General features: G+C 38.6%; 1 protein-coding gene and 1 pseudogene across 8 annotated transcripts in view; both read left to right on the top strand.

Moving 5' to 3' along the window:
• LOC116063704 (apolipoprotein L3-like) overlaps positions 1–19,379 on the top strand; it is a 59,573-nt gene that overhangs the window by 21,076 nt on the left and 19,118 nt on the right. For 4 of the 8 annotated variants that reach the window (XM_035996426.1, XM_035996427.1, XM_035996428.1 and 1 more), the window contains 4 exons: positions 53–172; positions 1,173–1,644; positions 11,132–11,138; positions 13,677–14,540. In XM_035996426.1, coding sequence (XP_035852319.1) covers positions 53–172; positions 1,173–1,644; positions 11,132–11,138; positions 13,677–14,179 — 1,102 coding nt within the window. In that variant the 3' untranslated portion in view covers positions 14,180–14,540. Of the gene's footprint in view, positions 1–52; positions 173–1,172; positions 1,645–9,306; positions 9,537–11,131; positions 11,139–11,321; positions 11,919–13,676; positions 14,541–19,379 lie in introns of those variants that run through there. The other 4 variants (XM_035996424.1, XM_035996423.1, XM_031318624.2 and 1 more) reach the window with 3 other exon arrangements.
• LOC116063710 lies at positions 7,879–8,484 on the top strand (annotated as a pseudogene).

The following is a 19,379-nucleotide window of genomic DNA, read 5'->3' as shown; positions in this document are numbered from 1 at the left end:
ATGCACATTTAACAAAATAAACAATTGTATTTACTAACTGTTTCTTTCACAGCTCCTTAAGTGACTTTTGCCTGGAGATGAATGATGAATCTCTGGTGGACCTCGATGTAGATTTGTCTGAAGATGACGTACAAAGGATGCTTCATCACATTAATCAGCTCAAACAAATCAAGTATGCATTACCCCTGTATGTATTTTGGCTCCAATGTCATATCAACACAGATGTGCAAGATGTTATTAGTGAATGTAATGTAAATGTAGACATGTAGTAAGTTAACGGCATGGGTCGGCACAACATGTGCACAACTTGTTCCCCAGAGGAGAAATGCTAATGACTTTGGTGATCCTCTGAGCTTTTCTCTACCGCCACCAAGAGGTCAAACATAACATTTTTCCAATACTTTGATTTATGACCAAATTCCTGCAAAACCAATAACATTCTCATCAACCTCATATGTATTGTATGTCTAGAGCTAATTAGCCAACCATAGCATGCTAACACTCTAAACTAAGATGATGAACATGGTTAACATTATACCTGCCTGCCATCAGCAGGTAACCATTGTCATTGTGAGCATGTTAGCATGCTGACGTTAGCAATTGGCTCAAAGAGCTGCCGTGCCTAAGTACAGCCTCACAGAGCTGCTAGCAATTAAGTTATTTATTGTCATATGCACAACAATACAAAGAAGCAGTCGTTGGCAATGTATATGTTAGATCTCAGGCTCCCTCCAACAAAGCTAATACAAATACACAGGCTATAAAAAGAAATTCAAACAAACAAACAAAAATACATAACAAACTAAAACAAGAAAATACAAAGTTCAAGAGGAGCTAGGGACACAGCAACATGGCTGTAGACTCTTTTTTAGTGCAACTAAAGGAAATTAGAGGCAAAATTATTATAATTCATAACTCAAATTAATGATTTCTATAAAGAACTTTTTGAAAGTGAATACAGCACCTTAGGTTATGGGTCTTGTCCAGCAGGGGTTAACTTAGTATATTTTGTAATTTATGTAATCAAATATTGCTGCTTATTTCACTTTTATGTGGATTATATTGCTTCTTGTAGCCTGCCAATGTGTGTCCCAAAAAAAAAGTAACATTCTAACCTTTGAGATGTGCGATCCTATTTATTTTTTCTTGATTCTTGATTTTCTCTTCATCAGGATGAACCAGAGCTTCCGTACGGTATTCTTGTATCAGGACAAACCGTGTTCTGGCTTCATCGATATGTTCAGCGAGCGACAGCCCCGGATGCTGCAGTTCCTAAAAGCCCTGGAGGAGAATGCTGTTAAGCTAGACAGGATGAATACGGGGGCAAAGATCTCCAGTGTGGCCGGCAGCTCAGTGGGGGCAGTTGGAGGTGTGGTTTCCATCATTGGTTTGGCATTAATTCCTGTAACAGCTGGAGCATCTTTAGTGCTGACAATGACTGGGCTAGGGCTGGGAATTACCAGCGGAGTCAACAGTGCTGTCACCACTGTCACAGAGATTGGAGTAAACCGTACACAACAGAAGAAAGCCAGTGAAGTCTTCCAGAGCTTCATGGAGGATGTGCAGGATCTGCAGGATTGTCTGAAGGTAGAGATCAAAGAGGAAACAAGCCCGATAGATGTGGTTGTGGGAGTTGGCAAGGTGCTTGGTAAAGTGCGTGCTATTGTAAAAGGCAGTGATTCGTTTATTGATGCTGCCTCTGCTTTTAAGATGTTAAAACGTAAGGAGCTGATTGCAAGTGTTGGCAAAGTGGTAGTGCAGGAAAGAAACGTACGTAACGTGCCCAGGGTGGCAGCAGATATCCCAGATATCGGACAGGCAGCAGCCAAAGGGCCTCTTGCCCTCTCCAAGTCAGCCAGGGCCGGGTTCATCGGGCTCAATGCTCTTTTCCTCGGCATGGATATCTTCTTCATCTGTAAGGACAGCATCAGTCTGGCCAAAGGCAGCAAAACTGAAGTCTCTCAGTTAATCAGAGCCAGAACTGCACTTTGGAGCTCAGAGTTGGACTCATGGCAGAAGATCCATGACTTCCTGTGTGAAGGTCAGCTGACATCAGAGAAAAACAAAGCTATCCTGGAGACCCCATTTTATCCAGAGGAGATAAAGAAAGAAAGAAAAACAGAAATGTAAATTCAATTTGATGAAGTGGATGAAGAACAAAAAATGACAGAGAATCTGATTTGTGTAATACAGTAGTGCTCAGTAAACAGAGACAATTACTGCATTTGTGGCAACAATTACAATGTGACAACTCTGACATTTTGATCAGATACGAGATTAATTTAAACTCTGCTTACAGTTCATCGTTCAGCATCAAACATTAAAGGTTACCTATTAAACACATTTTTCTCATACTGTCTGTCTGAATAGATCTGTGTTCATCCTCTGCCTGAAATGCTCCATTTGTAGCGCATGTCTCCCCCCCCGTCCCCCCCGTCCCTCCCCCCCCCAAAAAAAAAAATATTTAAAAAAATAGCCCAGTCTGCTCTGAATGGTCAGTGTTTCAGGATCTGATGGCTTGTTTCTTTCACAGTATTTCTTTAGCACCTTGACATATAAAATTGTTCATGCAGAAATACATTCTGTATGATCTGTATTGTTCGTATGTGTAATTCAATCTGTACATTTTCTTACACAAATAAAAAATCTATTCAAAAAAGTGTTTACTGTATTGCTTACTGAGCTTTTCAACCTCACCTTTACAATTTTTACCTTCATTTAATCCCTCATAATGATAATACCTGCAGCTCAGTTCATATGTAGTGTGGAGGCCACTTCCTGAAAAAGTGTGGTAAGATATAATAACTTGTGAAAATATAAGAGTTTATACTATGGAGACATAGTCAGAGCCATAAATAGGAATAAGTCTGTAAAAAAAAAAAAAAGAAAAGAAAAAAAAGCAAGACAAATGTGGAAATATAAAGAGAAAATTAAAAAAAGTAAATAATCTTTTTGGACATAATATAAAATAAAAGAATATATATAATTGTGGAAATATAAAGACAACTATAATGTTAAATAATAATTATAAGCATTATTAATTTTTCAGATTTATTTATTTAGTCAATCAACTACTCAACGTAGGCAGGAAGACCTTCCCAAAGCCAGTTGATTGACAGCTGTGCCCTTCAGGGAAAAGCAAAAGCCATATAAGAATAAGGGAAAATAAAGAGATAACTAAATATATTCAGAAAAAAATAGAGTAATCTATATGCAAAAAAATATATTTTATATTTTTTAAATGAAATATGTATTTACTTAATTAAATGAACAAATAAATAAATGGAAATGCTTATAACTATTTATAATATTTATACTTTGTTTTATATTTCCACAGTTGTTATTTATTCTTTCATTTATTCATCTTTATTTCCACATTTATTTATTCTTTTTATTTATTCCTCTTCATATTTCCATATATTCTAGGACACAGTAAAACTGATGGTACTGTACTGATGAGTGAACAAATGGTAATGTTGGTAAAGATGTCCTCTTTTAGATTTATGTTGCATTTAACTACACAAGAATATGAAAACAAAAGTAAAACATGAATATAATTTGGTATGTTTTGTATAGGGCTTTGTGTTAAGAACGTTGTTAATTTACAGTTGTGTATTACTGTATGTGAATAGCTCACTGCTTCCTGTGTTTAGGCTATATGTACAAGTGAATACACTAGTTAACCTGGGTCCATGCCCCGATGTGAGGGATTAGGGTCTGAATGGTTAAGTGTTCTTTATTTGTCACTAAGTGTTTGATGACCTGAATGGGGCACAAGGCTTCTTACACCACATGCTCATGCCAGGACATGTTTGTTTACTAATAAAGTGAGATTATATCCCAATCTTTATTACTTTACAGTTAGTATTCTGTGTCATAGGGCGGTGTCATTCTATAACATCAACTGCTATGAAGCTTTATGAAATATTTGGAAATTGTTTTCAAGTCACTACATGGCAGTAAATAAAGTGAATATGTAAAACCGGGAACTAAAAACTATATTTTCCATACCATCATACATGTAGACTTATAGTAGTAGAAGTGGAAGAAGTACTCAGATATTTTTCTTAAGTAAAAGTAGAAATGCCACAGTATAAAAATACTTAATTACAAATAAAAGAACTGAATTCAAAATGTTACTCAAGTTAAAGTAAAGAAGTCTTATCAGAAAGTACTCATTATGCAGAATGGCTCCTTTCAAAGTGTTATACAATATTATATTATTCTGTTTTAATCACTAAATAATACATGTAAGATCATTTTTAAGGTTGAAGTTTATCAATGTGGAGCCATGTTCAGATACTGTGTATACTGGTATAATACAGCATCATATTATATAAACATGTTTTGTTAAATGTAAAAAGTAAAAACCGTCAAATAAATGTAGTGAAGTAGTAAAAAGTACAATATTACATTCTGAAAAGTAAAGTACAAGTCAACATTTTATTTTAAGTTAAAAAATGTTTCATTTTTTCTAATGTTATGTGCCATGCATGTACTGTATTACTATTTATATTTTTATATATAATCTTTCATCAGAATTTTTGGCTTCAACTTGATAGTCCGATTTCTCACGTTGAAGTGTCAACCCGGTCGGTCAAATGCCTGAAAGATGAGTTTATCTATAGATCTACCTGTTGAACCACTCGTGATCGACTAGTTATGCTTTCAGAGACGGTGAGGGGGTTCAAGAGCGCTCCCTGCCTGTGGAATTTTCGAAATGTTCTCACATTTGCGATGCTACTTCACAAGCCATTTCCCCGGCTTCAGGTATGTGTGCTTTGAGTAGGCTATTTAATAAGTACAGACCCGTCCGCCGCTTTGTGTCCACTCTCTTTGTAAAAATAGAGGTGAGCAGCGCGGCTGGTAAGTATGGAAAGCCAATGAGGTCAAATACACGTGAATTCTAACACGTAGACAACACGTAGACAACACGTAGACAACGCGTTGTTAACGCGTGAAAAATTGACGCGTTGTTAACGTGTTGTTAACGCGTTGCATTCGTGCTCTACCTCCGATGAAGAGCAGCGTACAGCCACTTCTCTAAACTTTGTCAGAGACCAGAGACCCAAATGGGCCTCTGTGTCAGTCAGACGGTCTGAATGAGATACTACCATATCAGCGGAGTAATAACATGCACAGCTGACTATATTAGGCTACAACTCTCCACATCTCGGAGAACACAGATGGGAGGAGTTATATTTTGAATGTGCACAAAGTTGTAAATATGAGCCGAAGTCTTGCTGAAACACATCTGAGGCTGAGCTATTGAATTCCAGGGGTTTATAAATGAATTAAAATGAATTAATGTGTGATTCACATGAATAAGTGCAACATGAACATTTAAAGATGTTACTTCCCCAACAAAAGACGCAAAAGAGGAGGGAATCAAATCCTAATCAAATAAACTTACAAAAAAAAAAGAGGAAATTAGGCCTACATGTTTGTTGACTCGTTAAAGTTAAATTATAAAAAGTTGATCTACAATTGAGAATAGTTGAAAGTAATACAGAATGCCTGAGGGCCTTATTTTTCTATATTTCCAATTGTTTTCAGCATAAATTGATGTAGAAAAGGATAGAAATAGGTGCATAAAAATTCAGTGTTTAATGCTCAAAATTATATGTCTCCTCACAAAATCTGGAAACAAAACCTATGCCATTGGGTTGCCAGGCCATGCAGCTGTGACTTGTCCAGATGTTTGTGCCAGCTTACCAGGGGGGCAGATACTGGGAAACTTTGGGCCACTATTGTGCTTCTCTAACCTCTGTGCATCTCTAAATGTAACTGTAAATAATTCATTAAATCTTTCATAAAATGAACAAATAGTCTAAGTGGGGCACAGAGGATGAGGGCCAAACATTTACTGTGATATAACACAAGCACAAAATGAGCCATGCTGTGTCTTTTGTCTTGCTGATGGTATTTTTCAGTTTATTTTCTGCTGGACCTTGTGGAAAGGCCTTGATTGAAGAATGAATTTCCCTCACTGCCTAACCTAATGAGCTTTGGCCACCAGTCCCACTGGTGTCCAAAAATGGTTATTTCTATTTATTTAGTTTTGAAGGATTAGAATTTATGTAAATCAGTGGTTCTCAATCTTTAGAATTTCAGTGGTCCTAGTAGATCCCTTTGGTAGATCAATGTTAATTTAACTTTGGGACCTTGGTCCCTACACTGAGAACCACTGATGAAAAAAAATTGCTTTGTACGCGGCAACATTTTGGTTGGCCCCACCAAATCTCAATCCAAGGTTTTTTGAAAAGTTGGCAGCCCTGTGGTGAATTTGTGTATCATGGCTGAAAAGGTGCTGATTCACACTGAGGAGCCTTCATAAAGAAATATTTCTTTGTGCTGGGCCGGCCTTCTTGTTGGTACTGCTCGAGGCCTGGTCTCTATTTCTTTATAATGTCCACTTTTTACTTGATGGATTTGGATGAACCCAGAGGAGTTACTAACTCTGGTAACAAAAAATGTTTAATCAATGCTTAATGCATTTATGCTTTGGTGTTATCTCTAGATGTTGACAAGCTTTTGATTTGACTGATGGTAAGAGATGAATCTCCAGAGGAAAGGCATGTTATTTGTAGCACCTTTCAAAAGCAAGGCCATCCAAAGTGCTGTATATAAGATTTAAAAAGGCATTAAGACGAGATATCAAATAATCAAAAGGAAATATAAAAAGACAAAAAAAGTAAAAACAAAATTAAATAAAAGTTACAGTGCACAGCAATATATGAATCTTTAAATTGAATTTAATTAGGGCTGTCAAACGATTCATATTTTTTAATCGTGATTAATCGCTGAAGTTCTATAGTTAATTGCGATTAATCGCATGTTTTATCACATGATTAAAATTCTATTATTTTGCATTTCGGAACTGTTTTTAAGTACATATTAACAATGGAAAGCAATTCTTACCAGTGTATCTTGACTGGGAATCAAATGAATGCAAAGAAAGTTACTTTATGAACTTGACTTTAAGATTTGCATTTGTTTATTATTCTTAATAAACAAATGCAATTAATTAATTCTTATTACTGTAAACAAAAGAAAAATGTGTGAATCTGTCATTATTGCACAATTCCTACATTGTACACAAGTACCTAACTAAAAAACTAAAAATCCCTATACTTACCAGAGTCAACATAGTGTGCTGTAACTTCTAAATAATTTTGATTACTCACTGATGTCCAGTGATCACCGGTTAATGAGACCGCGTTTGCAGCACTTTGCAGCAGTTCCAGTTGGGCTGCTTTCTCGTGTCGTACAGGCTGTGTGTGGGGGTGCTGTCCCCCTCGACGGCAATGTATAAGATGGGTCAGAACATGCCAACCGTAGTACGTCTTTAAGACCTGAGTCTTCTACGATGCTGACAGGTCTGCAGTTAGTTGCCACCCATTTCGCAAGAGCTGTATTGATTTTTTGGATTTGGTTTCATCAACAGGTCGGCGAGTAGCACTCCAAAATAGTGCTTTGACTGAGCCCGCTAGCATCAACCTGAGTCACGTTAACTGTACTATGCTTAGCTCGTAGGTAGCTCAAGCTTGACGTGCTTCGGTGATATTTTAATTCAGCTTTACACAATGTGCATGTGGCTTTCGACTTGTCTAATGAGCTGTCCAGGAGTTTTGGAAAATAAAAAGCGCCATTCAGAATTGTGTTTTCTGCTGTCTTTCGAAGCCGATTGAAGTGTAAAAGAAATTATTAAATGGCGGCATGCGATTAAAAAAAAAATGAACGCTATGCTCGGCCCTTAATCGCATCGTGATTAACACGTTAATGCTGACAGCCCTAAATTTAATACAAAGCAGTGGAAAAAGGAAAGGTTTAGAAGAACTGAGAGTTGCATCTCATGTATTTTTGTTCTTACTTCTTTTTCAGTAACTAATCAAAATGTCAGACACAGCTGTTGCAGTTCCCGCCGACAAGAAGGCACCTCCCAGATTCAAGCAGAGGGCCATGCGCACCTTCAGGAGCAAGGCACTTAAATCTGGCTAGAAGGGGTGAGATGGAATTAAGATCACACACTCTCTCTCTCTCTCTCTCTCTCTCTCTCTGTCTCTCTCTCTGTCTCTCTCTCTGTCTCTCTCTCTGTCTCGCTCTCTCTCTCACTCACTCACTCACTCACTCACTCACTCACACACACACACACACACACACACACACACACACACACACACACACACACACACACACACACACACACACACACACAACACACAGTATTTTCTTTATTTGCCATTTAAAATCTTGTGTCTCTCAGTTTGTACTTATCACATCTTTTTTGTCTAACGTACTCAGATTCGGAGACGACATCCCCAGCATGGAGGGTCTTGGCAGTTGGCACAGACATCACAGTGATTTGCTCATGGGAAGCCTTCGGGGACATGGAGCTCAGCGATCTGGCGAAATATGGAATTGTTTAGTCCTTTTCCCTGTTCCCTCATGTATTCCAACTGTTGACTGAGCAGCTGAAACTCTTGTACTTGTGTGCTCTAGCGATGAGGCAGCATTTGTTAAAGGTTTGACCTGGAGGGGAAAAAATAAAAGAAATCCAGCACTCTGTATCTCGTCTCATGCACTTTATCTGCACCTGCCTTTCTACAATTCTCCATCGTCCTCTTAACGAGTGATGTCAGCAGCTCTGGGCCTGAGCTTGTACTTTCCACGGAGGAAACAAAGAAATCAAATTGAGAAGGCTATACATTTTGTGATATGAAAGAGGGTTTGCTAGCTGTTCCAGGTATACGTTTTGCTTTCCTCTTCTTCCACCTCTTCTCCTCAAAACAGCTGATTCAACATGCACAGATGTCTGTTTTGTGTATTAGCTAAATAAGAATTTATTTTTTATGAGAAAATCTATAATTCACTTCACTCTTCAGTGAAAGGGACCATCTGTGTATTTTGTAAGTAGAGAGGAACATTTCCGTAAACAAAATAAATGTTAATATTTTCCATAGAACATGCCTCTGTGTCCTTCATACTATATTACCACAACATGCTACACTGACATATTTTAAAAGGTACAGCTAGATCAACTAGTTTATTTACTGTGGGATTAATCTGTAGCAATCCTCTTTTTATGAAATGATTGCAGGTTTTGTAGCCTATATCAAATCTGCAGAGTAAGCTATTAATCATAGTTGTCAAATAAATGTAGCAGTGTGAAAAGTAGAATATTTTCCTCTGAATAGAATGGAAGTAGAAGTCTAATTTAGGAAAAAAGGAAATACATAGTATAGTCACTTCAATCTTTGGGTCTTATCATCTGGTAGGCCTAACGTGTATATTTCCGACAGGACTTGAAGGCAGCATCAGGAAATCAGCTCGACCAAGTGCTATGCTATGTGATTGCTATCAGAAACAGTTTCAGGCTCCTAAATAAAAATAAAACATCCGCCCACCGAGGCTGCATGAGTAAAGTAGCCTACAGACATGGGTGTGGTGGTTCAGCCTGCTGATGTGGAGAAAGGAAAACGAAACCAAACAGTGAGCTGTCGACGTTTTGGCAACAAAATTCTTCAACAGTCTCAGTAAGTAATTTTAGCAGATTCAGTCAACACGAGTTGCGAGCGAGCGATAGAACGATCAGATGTCTAATTTTGATCTATTTTTATTTAAAAAAAGGTGAGGCCACAAAAAGGAACTGAAACAACGAACTGAGAGGAGAAACATGTCTGCTGCAAGGTAAAGAGTTTAAATCTTTGAACTGCTTTTGCACAGAAATGAGAGAAAGTCTGTAGTGACAGCAAAGTGTCAACTAAGGTGAAATAAGTAGACTAGGCTACTATTAGGAGACAGATCTTTGAATGCCTGAAACACCAATACACATTATGTTATGAAGATGTTCAACACATTTAAGTGGATTTAACAGTACAGATTGTCTTTTTTTAGTATTAAATCGGAATGTAGAAATCCATATTGTATCATATTAAGACAACAAATAGAGAAGTAAGCAATTCTTAGCTTTCAGTATGTCAACCATTGTATAAATCATCACTGTAAAATCATTTCACAGTTTAAAATATAATCCAATGAAGGTTAATAAATTTAAGAGCTACTGATTTGAAGGTTTTTGAATACGTGTCGTCTCTCATCCGAGGGACTCCCTCAGTTCATGAAATGCATCTTCAAGAACCTTGACTAAGTCCAGTTGCCCTGAATGTAACCTTCCTTGGATAGCCTACTATGAACCTTCACAGACATATCAGATATGAAATACTGCACATTATTGTTCCCAAAGAATATGTAGAACACTTCCTAAAGATGGCAAAAGAATGAAGTTTTCTGAAACCATGACCTTATTATCTTATAATGTTTGATCCTACCAATTTTACCTACATTTGTTATGTAACCTAAATGGGGATGTAAGAATCACATTAGGCCTACAACAATAATAAATGAAAACTCAAATAATAGAATAACCACTATTCATTTCCATATGATTCTTTGTCAAAGCCACAGGGAGCCACTGTAGAGGGGCTAAAGAGCCACATGGGTCCTACTGCTACCTTAAACCTTAAACCCATTGATAAACCATTTGTGCTCTGGTCACATCTTCGGGTCAAATCGTGTAAATGCAACAAAAAACAGTCACACACCCTGAATTATGAAGAGCAGTGGTTTAACATTTTGGCTTGTGACCCATAAAACAAAGCAATGTTAATGGTTGTTAATGTCTATGCATATTATTTTTCCTGTTTTATCTGAATAACTTTGTTGTCCTCAAAAGTAAAAGTAAAAAAAAAAAAAATCACAGGAACATATGAAGACATGAATTAAAATGTCCAAAGTATAAGTATTTTTCCTTCCTTTCCAACCTGTTGATCATCCTACAACTCCTAAATTTCTCATTGTGTCTCTTTGTAGTAGTGTTTTGTCTTTGTGTCACTTTGTAGTCATTTTGGATGGCTCCTCGGCTGTTTTAAACTTTACTAATGCTATTGTGCTTTATTTAAATATTAGTGTAACCTCAGTATGCTGTGAAGCTGTAATATAAACAACAACAACTGGATTTGGTTGTTAGATAGTTGATAATAAGAGATGTTTATAAGGTTTAGGGCTAAAGGAAATGAACAAAGAAGACATCTAAACTTTCAACTGAGCTCTGTTAACAATGTTAACAATCATTTCAAACAGAAGCCTTTGGCCCGGGGACCCAATAGACCAGGGGCCTTTGCTAGGTTTTATTTAGTGGTTGCTGCCAGATCTCTGTCCCAAACTGTCACAGAACAAACCTAGGGTTTTGCAATGTGAGACCAACTCCACCACAACAATTTGTTTTAAAATCTCAAAAACTGGATGATGTTGTGTTACAGAAAGGAACTCCAGGAGGTCTTGTGCTGCTACACCGCAGATACCCTCATCTACATCGACACAGTGAGAGAATTCTGTGAGGGGAACCCCAAATGGATGCTTGGGAGGGAGACAGAGTTGGAAATGATGAGGGACATCAAAGACAGGGCTGACAACATCGACCTAAGCATCGGCCATGTTACCCAGTCAAAGGAGAAAGGTAAGGCCATTTGGGAATATATGAAGAGCAAGGCAACCCAGGTGACTGCAGACAGCAGGCGTGCAGAGCTGGAGACGGAGCTGGCTGCTGTGCTTAAGGACACTCTGAGAGGCCTGGAGAAGCTCAACTGCTTCCTGGATGCTGTGGAGAATCTTGCAGTCACCTCACTTCATGTGTTCATGGAGGAGAACCAGGTGTTACATCTGCCAGAAGGGATCAGTCCTGAACATGTTCAGGTTGTCATCTCTGCTGCACGGAGAATCTGCCCTCATCTCCTCGAGTTTAAAAGAGATGCAAGCGTCTTCTTCCTTCCCAAACTTCAGAATGTGGAAGTGCTCGCATATCAGCTGGAGAAATACATAAAGACCACCCAGAAAATCTGTGAGAAGTTAGAGAAAAGGTAAACTGTCATTTCTTCAAAATGAAATGCACATTTAGCAAAATAAACAATTTTATTTACTAACAGTTTCTTTCACAGCTCCTTCAGCGACTTTTGCCTGGAGATGAACGATGAATCTCTGGTGGACCTCGATGTGGATTTGTCTGAAGATGACGTACAAAGGATGCTTCATCACATTAATCAGCTCGATGAAATCAGGTATGATTTAGCCACCTATGTATTCTGGCTCCAAATGTCATGTCAACACAGATGTGCAAGATGTTATTAGTGAATGTAATGTAAATGTAGACATGTAGTAAGTTAACGGCATGGGTCGGCACAACATGTGCACAACTTGTTCCCCAGAGGAGAAATGCTAATGACTTTGGTGATCCTCTGAGCTTTTCTCTACCGCCACCAAGAGGTCAAACATAACATTTTTCCAATACTTTGATTTATGACCAAATTCCTGCAAAACCAATAACATTCTCATCAACCTCATATGTATTGTATGTCTAGAGCTAATTAGCCAACCTTAGCATGCTAACACTCTAAACTAAGATGATGAACATGGTTAACATTATACCTGCCTGCCATCAGCAGGTAACCATTGTCATTGTGAGCATGTTAGCATGCTGACGTTAGCAATTGGCTCAAAGAGCTGCCATGCCTAAGTACAGCCTCACAGAGCTGCTAGCAATTAAGTTATTTATTGTCATATGCACAACAATACAAAGAAGCAGTCGTTGGCAATGTATATGTTAGATCTCAGGCTCCCTCCAACAAAGCTAATACAAATACACAGGCTATAAAAAGAAATTCAAACAAACAAACAAAAATACATAACAAAATAAAACAAGAAAAATACAAAGTTCAAGAGGAGCTAGGGACACAGCAACATGGCTGTAGACTCTTTTTTAGTGCAACTAAAGGAAATTAGAGGCAAAATTATTATAATTCATAACTCAAATTAATGATTTCTATAAGGAACTTTTTGATAGTGAATACAGCACCTTAGGTTATGGGTCTTGTCCAGCAGGGGTTAATACCTTAGTATAATTTGTAATTTATGTAATCAAATATTGCTGCTTATTTCACTTTTACCTGGATTACATTGCTTCTTGTAGCCTGCCAATGTGTGTCCCAAAAAAACAGATCCCAAATATAATATTTTCATATTGAATTTTAAAGTAACATTCTAACCTTTTGAGATGTGCGATCCTATTTATTCTTTCTTGATTCTTGATTTTCTCTTCATCAGGATGAACCAGAGCTTCCGTACGGTGTTCTTGTTTAAGGACGAACCGTGTTCTGGCTTCATCGATATGTTCAGCGAGCGACAGCCCCGGATGCTGCAGTTCCTAAAAGCCCTGGAGGAGAATGCTGTTCAGCTAGACAGGATGAATACGGGGGCAAAGATCTCCAGTGTGGCCGGCAGCTCAGTGGGGGCAGTTGGAGGTGTGCTTTCCATCATTGGTTTGGCATTATTTCCTGTAACAGCTGGAGCGTCTTTAGTGCTGACATTGACTGGGGTAGGGCTGGGAATTACCAGCGGAGTCAACAGTGCTGTCACCACTGCCACAGAGATTGGAGTAAACCGTACACAACAGAAGAAAGCCAGTGAAGTCTTCCAGAGCTTCATGGAGGATGTGCAGAATCTGCAGGATTGTCTGAAGGACGTTGTCAAGGAAACAAGCCCGATAGATGTGGTTGTGGAAGTGGTCAAGGCGCTTGGTAAATTTGGTTGGACTGTTGGAAAAGGCATTGATTCTGCTGTTGATGCTGCCTCTGCTGTTAAGATGTTAAAAAGTGAAGAGCTGATTGCAAGTGCTGGCAAAGTGGTAGTGCAGGAAGGAAAAGCATTACGTAACGTGCCCAGGGTGGCAGCAGATATCCCAGATATCGGACAGGCAGCAGTCAAAGGGCCTCTTGCCCTCTCCAAGTCAGCCAGGGCCGGGCTCATCGGGGTCAATGCTCTTTTCCTCGGCATGGATATCTTCATCATCTGTAAGGACAGCATCAGTCTGGCCAAAGGCAGCAAAACTGAAGTCTCTCAGTTAATCAGAGCCAGAACTGCACTTTGGAGTTCAGAGTTGGACTCATGGCAGAAGATCCATGACTTCCTGTGTGAAGGTCGGCTAACATCAGAGGAAAACAAAGCTATCCTGGAGACCCCATTTTATCCAGAGAAGGAGATGAAGAAAGAAAGAGAAACAGAAATGGAAATAAATTTTGATGAAGTGGATGAAAAACAAAAAATTAAAGAGAAACAAATTGTGTAATACAGTAGTGCTCAGTGAACAGAAACAGTTAGCCTACTTCATTCATAGTGTATTCAATGTGCCTTTATGCTGATTCATGTCAATAAAACATGTATTAAGATTCAATAACTGTAAATCATTGATCAGCATCAAACATCATTTAAGTCTAAACGTAATGCATTATATGTGTCATTCAGTAATACATTGTATTAAGAAGAATTGTAAGTGAATGATAAAATTACTATTTAACACTAGAAATGCCATTTCCAATTATTCAATGTGTGATTTACTATAATCAGTGTCTTATAAATAAGAGCAGAGCACAATACTCTGATTATTTTGTATTAAAATAATGGTTTTAAGGTGCTTTTATAACATACTGTATATATAATTATCTACTCATCGTTCGAAATAAATATGTCAAAAACAGAAAAATCCCAAATCCATGATGCTGATTTATGTGCATGTGCACTGGGTCACACTTGTGTGAGTTGCTTATCAAACCACCGTTGGCCTCCAACTAGTGTTATTGTGACAAGAATTAAGCTTATAGGTGCACGTTTAAACTAAGGGGAAGCAAGAAAAACATTCCTCCGTCAGCAGATGAAAGTGAAAACATCCTTCTTGTGTCTCTGCTCAGTGAAGCTGGACCATTCAAGTGAAGTAACAACGTAGTACATTAATAGTATTTGCAATGTAAAACATGCAAATTAGTTTTGAGACTATGTGCTTTTTGGCATCCTAAAGTTATATTACTAGACAGACTCCAAAGGAGTTTTTAGACCATGGGAAAAACACTGTTATACTTCAATCTTACTGTTGGTGGCAGTGTGTACCCAGCTGTACCTATTATTTCAGATATAGGATTCATGAAGAAGCCAATACAGTCCAGCTACCTTTTATATATGTCAGTGCCAGCTACCCGTGTCCTGTTCGGTCCTGTTCTACTCCATTCTGTTCTAACCATCTGATCATGTAAACGATCTGAATACTTTCTCCACCACTGCTTATGTTTGACATTTGTTTTTGCACTATTCTAACCCTCTATCGGGGATAAATAATGTATCTATCATACAGTTGGAGCATCATCCTGGTTTGACCACATCAGGGAGTGGCATTCAAAGAGACCAGTACAACATCCTCTTCCTCACCCATGAGGACATGATTTTATTAAGATGTGGTTTTCTCTGTGGTTGTTCAGCATTTTTTACTTGGACTGAAAAATGGTGTGGGGAAGGGATGCATTTCTAATCCATTTAATACTATGAATTCAAAAGGGCCACACTCACTTGAAAATACAGAAATACATTCTTTGTCAGCGTTTAAACTTTTACTCTATTGAACTTCTGTTCCTCTTTTAGGACCTGAAGGCGGCAGTAACTAAGATCTGCACTTTCTTGGGGAAACACCTGAGTGAAGCAGCCATTGAGCAAGTTGTGGAAAAAGCTACATTTAAGAACATGAAGAAAGATTCCAAAGCCAACTACGAGTTTCTGCCACAAGATAAGGTGCAGGGAGATTTCATGCGCAAAGGTAACTCAACATAACTACAGCTTGTTTGCAGAATCATGTAAACAGGTATCAGGTCTGGTATTCTTTTTAATTTTTAAATTACAGGTAAGATCGGTGACTGGAAGAACACCTTTACTGTCGCTGAGAGTCATAAAGTGGATCAACTCCTGCAGGAGAGACTCGGTGATATGTCTCTGAAGTTCATCTGGGAGTAAGCAGAGTAGTCCCACCAACCTTAAGCTGTTTACATGTTTTTAATCCTGAAAGATCCCTAAAATTCAAGTACACGGTCTGTCTTGCACTTCCAACATCTACAGTAGCTGTTAATGTGTAAGTGTTGATATACATCACAATAATGGTTTTTATATTTGAACTTCTGAACACACAGCCGGCCAATCTGTTGTCTTTATTGAATGCCAAAAGTAATTAAATTGTTTCTTTATGTATAGTGAAGGCTTGCTTTGGTCATTGGAGTCCACACTTCAGTTGTCTTCATATAGAATGAGAGAAAAGAAAACAGGTATCAGGTGAAACTTACGTTATAACTGCTGGACCTCATTTAAAGCACGCAAGTATGGAGTTTTATTCTTATAAACTCCAAGATGTGGAGTTTTATTCCTATCTTTATTCAAAAGTGCGTTCTTTCAGTTTGAGAGGATTTCTCATTGATTTCACAGTTAGATTTTTTAACGATTTTGCTCAAAACCTCTCAAATTGAAAGCAGCGCTCTTGAATAAAGATAGGAATAAAACTCCAAGATGTTTAACTTTAAAAATATTTGGTTAAAGTGAATTAGGGCTGGGTGATATGATCAAAAATAATTTAGATTTTTCTTAATGCGTGGGACTGATTCACCTGCAACAACTGCAAGGCTGTCATCGTTATGTACATAGAAAAAACTGGTTACTACAAATAGCTATGTCAAAATTGACCCTTTGCAAACACGTCACACGACCACGTGACGGCGCCATGACGGACGGCGGAAGCACAGGCTGAACAGTAGTGGAGGAGCGGAAAGTTTCATAGTTTCAATCAGTTTGAAATACATAACACTAAATAAACTGTATTTATGGCTTCTTCTATTGAACAACAAGTTGTCGTGCCGTTATCGGTCGAGGTAGAGCATCTGGTAGGTGCTCACAAAGCGCAATATTTTGAGAAGTTGGAGATAGCAGGATTGGATACCGACCCTTAATTCGTTCTCTCGTTTTCACGGACCTCATTAAATCACCGAGTCTGCCCAACTTCAGTCCACACGGTCTGTACCACTATGTGGTAAACGGGATATCCCCATATACTGGTGCTGATCTCAAAGCTTTTAAAAGTCTGGATAATAACCAGTTATTTGTAGCTGGTTGGGTTACAGGTACGCGATGCTACGCTAACGGCGGGGGGAAGTACCTCATAATGGCAAAGATAAGACATCAATCTAGCATTTATTTTGTATTAACATCTATTCTTTACTTAAGTAAAGATTTATATAACACGTAGCCCATGTTTTTAGAGGACATGGTCGGTTGTGGCTACCCATACCGTTGTTCACTGGGTGTGCCAATGCAACTTCCTAGCTAATGGATGCCTGAACGCATCCCAGCTCTTGGAAGTGCAGTCATTAATTATCTATCACACGTTAATCCATGCAGTAAATCACGGAGTGTCTATGATCAGTAACCACACATAATTGTAACATCAAGCCATCTTCTTATCTGTGATTATATTCGCTGTGTAGCCTATGTTTAGATTTGACCGGTGGATATTACGACGCGATGGGCCGCAGCTAGCGAGCCGTCCAAAGCTAGCTGCAGGTAGCTCGTCAGCTAGCCGGGGTAGGAGCTCCGCAGACCCGCATTTAACTCGTTTTTGAAGCTAGTTTCCGTGCCATGTCATCTTTAATTTAACCGATATTTTTTGTATGTGTGTTAAGTTAAATGATCAAGGGAATGGCTTTCTTTTTTGGATATGCAGCTAGGTCAGTGAATAACCGATGTTAGCTAGTTATGTGGGTCATCATCGGGTTGGACCTGTTAGCAGGACAGCTGGTTAGCACGGCAGCTAACTGGTTGAGGATAATTTTATTTATCACTCATTTAAAACAGAAAGGCAATACATACACATGCTTGTATTGGTGAGGATTACTCTGCATTCTTGTGTTGGTGAGCATTACTCTTCAGATTGTGAATGTGAGAACACAAACACGAACGAAAACGTACGTTTAGCTTGCCGTCCATCTACAGCATAGCTCTTCCGCCGTCCGTCATGGCGTTCATAATTCGCGTGCAAAGGATCAATAGATGCTTTAACTAGGTAGAGAACAAACATCCACTTTAATCAGTTTAAAACACAAATGTCTGCAAGTTTGCAGGATTGTTGTGAGTCAGGACCTAAGGCAGCTGCTATCTATGTTAGTTTTGCCTCGTGCCTCTCCAGGTAAATATACAACAGTGGTAAAAGCAAACTCAGGTGTGCACAGTGGTAGAGAGGCCATGAGCCAGCAGAAAAAAGTGGATCTAGTAATAAGCCTATACTGAGTAATTTAGAAATTAATATAATTCTGGATTAATGCATGACATAAAAGATACATTATTCTACAATTTAAGTTCAGTGGCTGATAATAGTTTTAAAAACGGTGTTTAAATTTCGCTTGGTTTGTAATTCCAAGTGTTTCACTGCGCATGCCCAAAGCCGTGCCTGCTGCAATCATGGATCTTCAACCACCTCCTGCTCTCCCTCTGACAGATCAGATAGAGACTCAGCCAAAGGGGGGAGTCTGTAGGCACTGTATCCGTGTCACATTATTATTAGGGGCTGAGCCCCCCTAAAGTTCTGATCCTAAAATCGCCCCTGGAAGAAGCCAACATGCACAGTCCAGCTACCCGTGACCTGTTCTACTTAGGTCGTGAACATTTCTTTCATAGTTCTGTGTGATTCAGAAATAACAAGGAGCAGATCACAGACCATCTCTGCAGGTATAAAAACTACAACTTTCCAGTCAATTTCACAACTCCAGAGCACATCGATTCACTCTAGAGCTTTGAAATTAGAGATAGTGACGTATTCCTTGTCACTTATCCAAAGTCAGGTGAGTGAGACAAAGTTTTCTGCATCACATTATTTGCATTAAAGGTTTTGTCCATAGCTGGGAACAGATTTACTGATCATACATATTCTCATAATTTAACAGAGTTAACATACCATTCTCTAATCAATACCAAACTAACCGTAGATTCTGTAAGTGTCACACTCTAATCAACTATTTAATCCAAAACACCTGCAAAGGGTTCCTGAGCCTTTAAGTGGCCTCTCAGTCTGGTTCAGTAGAATTCACAACCATGCGAGATGCTCCTCGGATATTTGGCTTCACTCAATGACCTGCACAGTGTAATGGACAAATTACATTTAAGCATGATTTTTTTATATTCTTGTCTTATTTCTGTTTTACTTTCTCTCACAATGCTGAAAGTGAGTTTTTCTGATTCTCACATGTTGAAAGTAGGAGCCACAAAGTCTGGAACATAGTGAAGCACTGTTTCTCTGAATAGATAGGGACTACAAGGTCAACTATCTCTCCCGGTACATTCATTTCTCCCTGGATAGTTGAGACTTCTCAGATAATTGAGATAAACGGGATGTCTAACCTTGCGGTAGAAAGTGCTCTATGGTGTTTTTTTGCCTCCAACGGTGCCTTCCAGGCAGCTAACCCTAACCTTGA

Source organism: Sander lucioperca, chromosome 21, assembly GCF_008315115.2.
Source record: "Sander lucioperca isolate FBNREF2018 chromosome 21, SLUC_FBN_1.2, whole genome shotgun sequence".
NCBI classification, from domain to species: domain Eukaryota; kingdom Metazoa; phylum Chordata; class Actinopteri; order Perciformes; family Percidae; genus Sander; species Sander lucioperca.
Note: the sequence above shows the minus strand (reverse complement) of the source record. Positions and strands in the feature narration are given on the sequence as shown.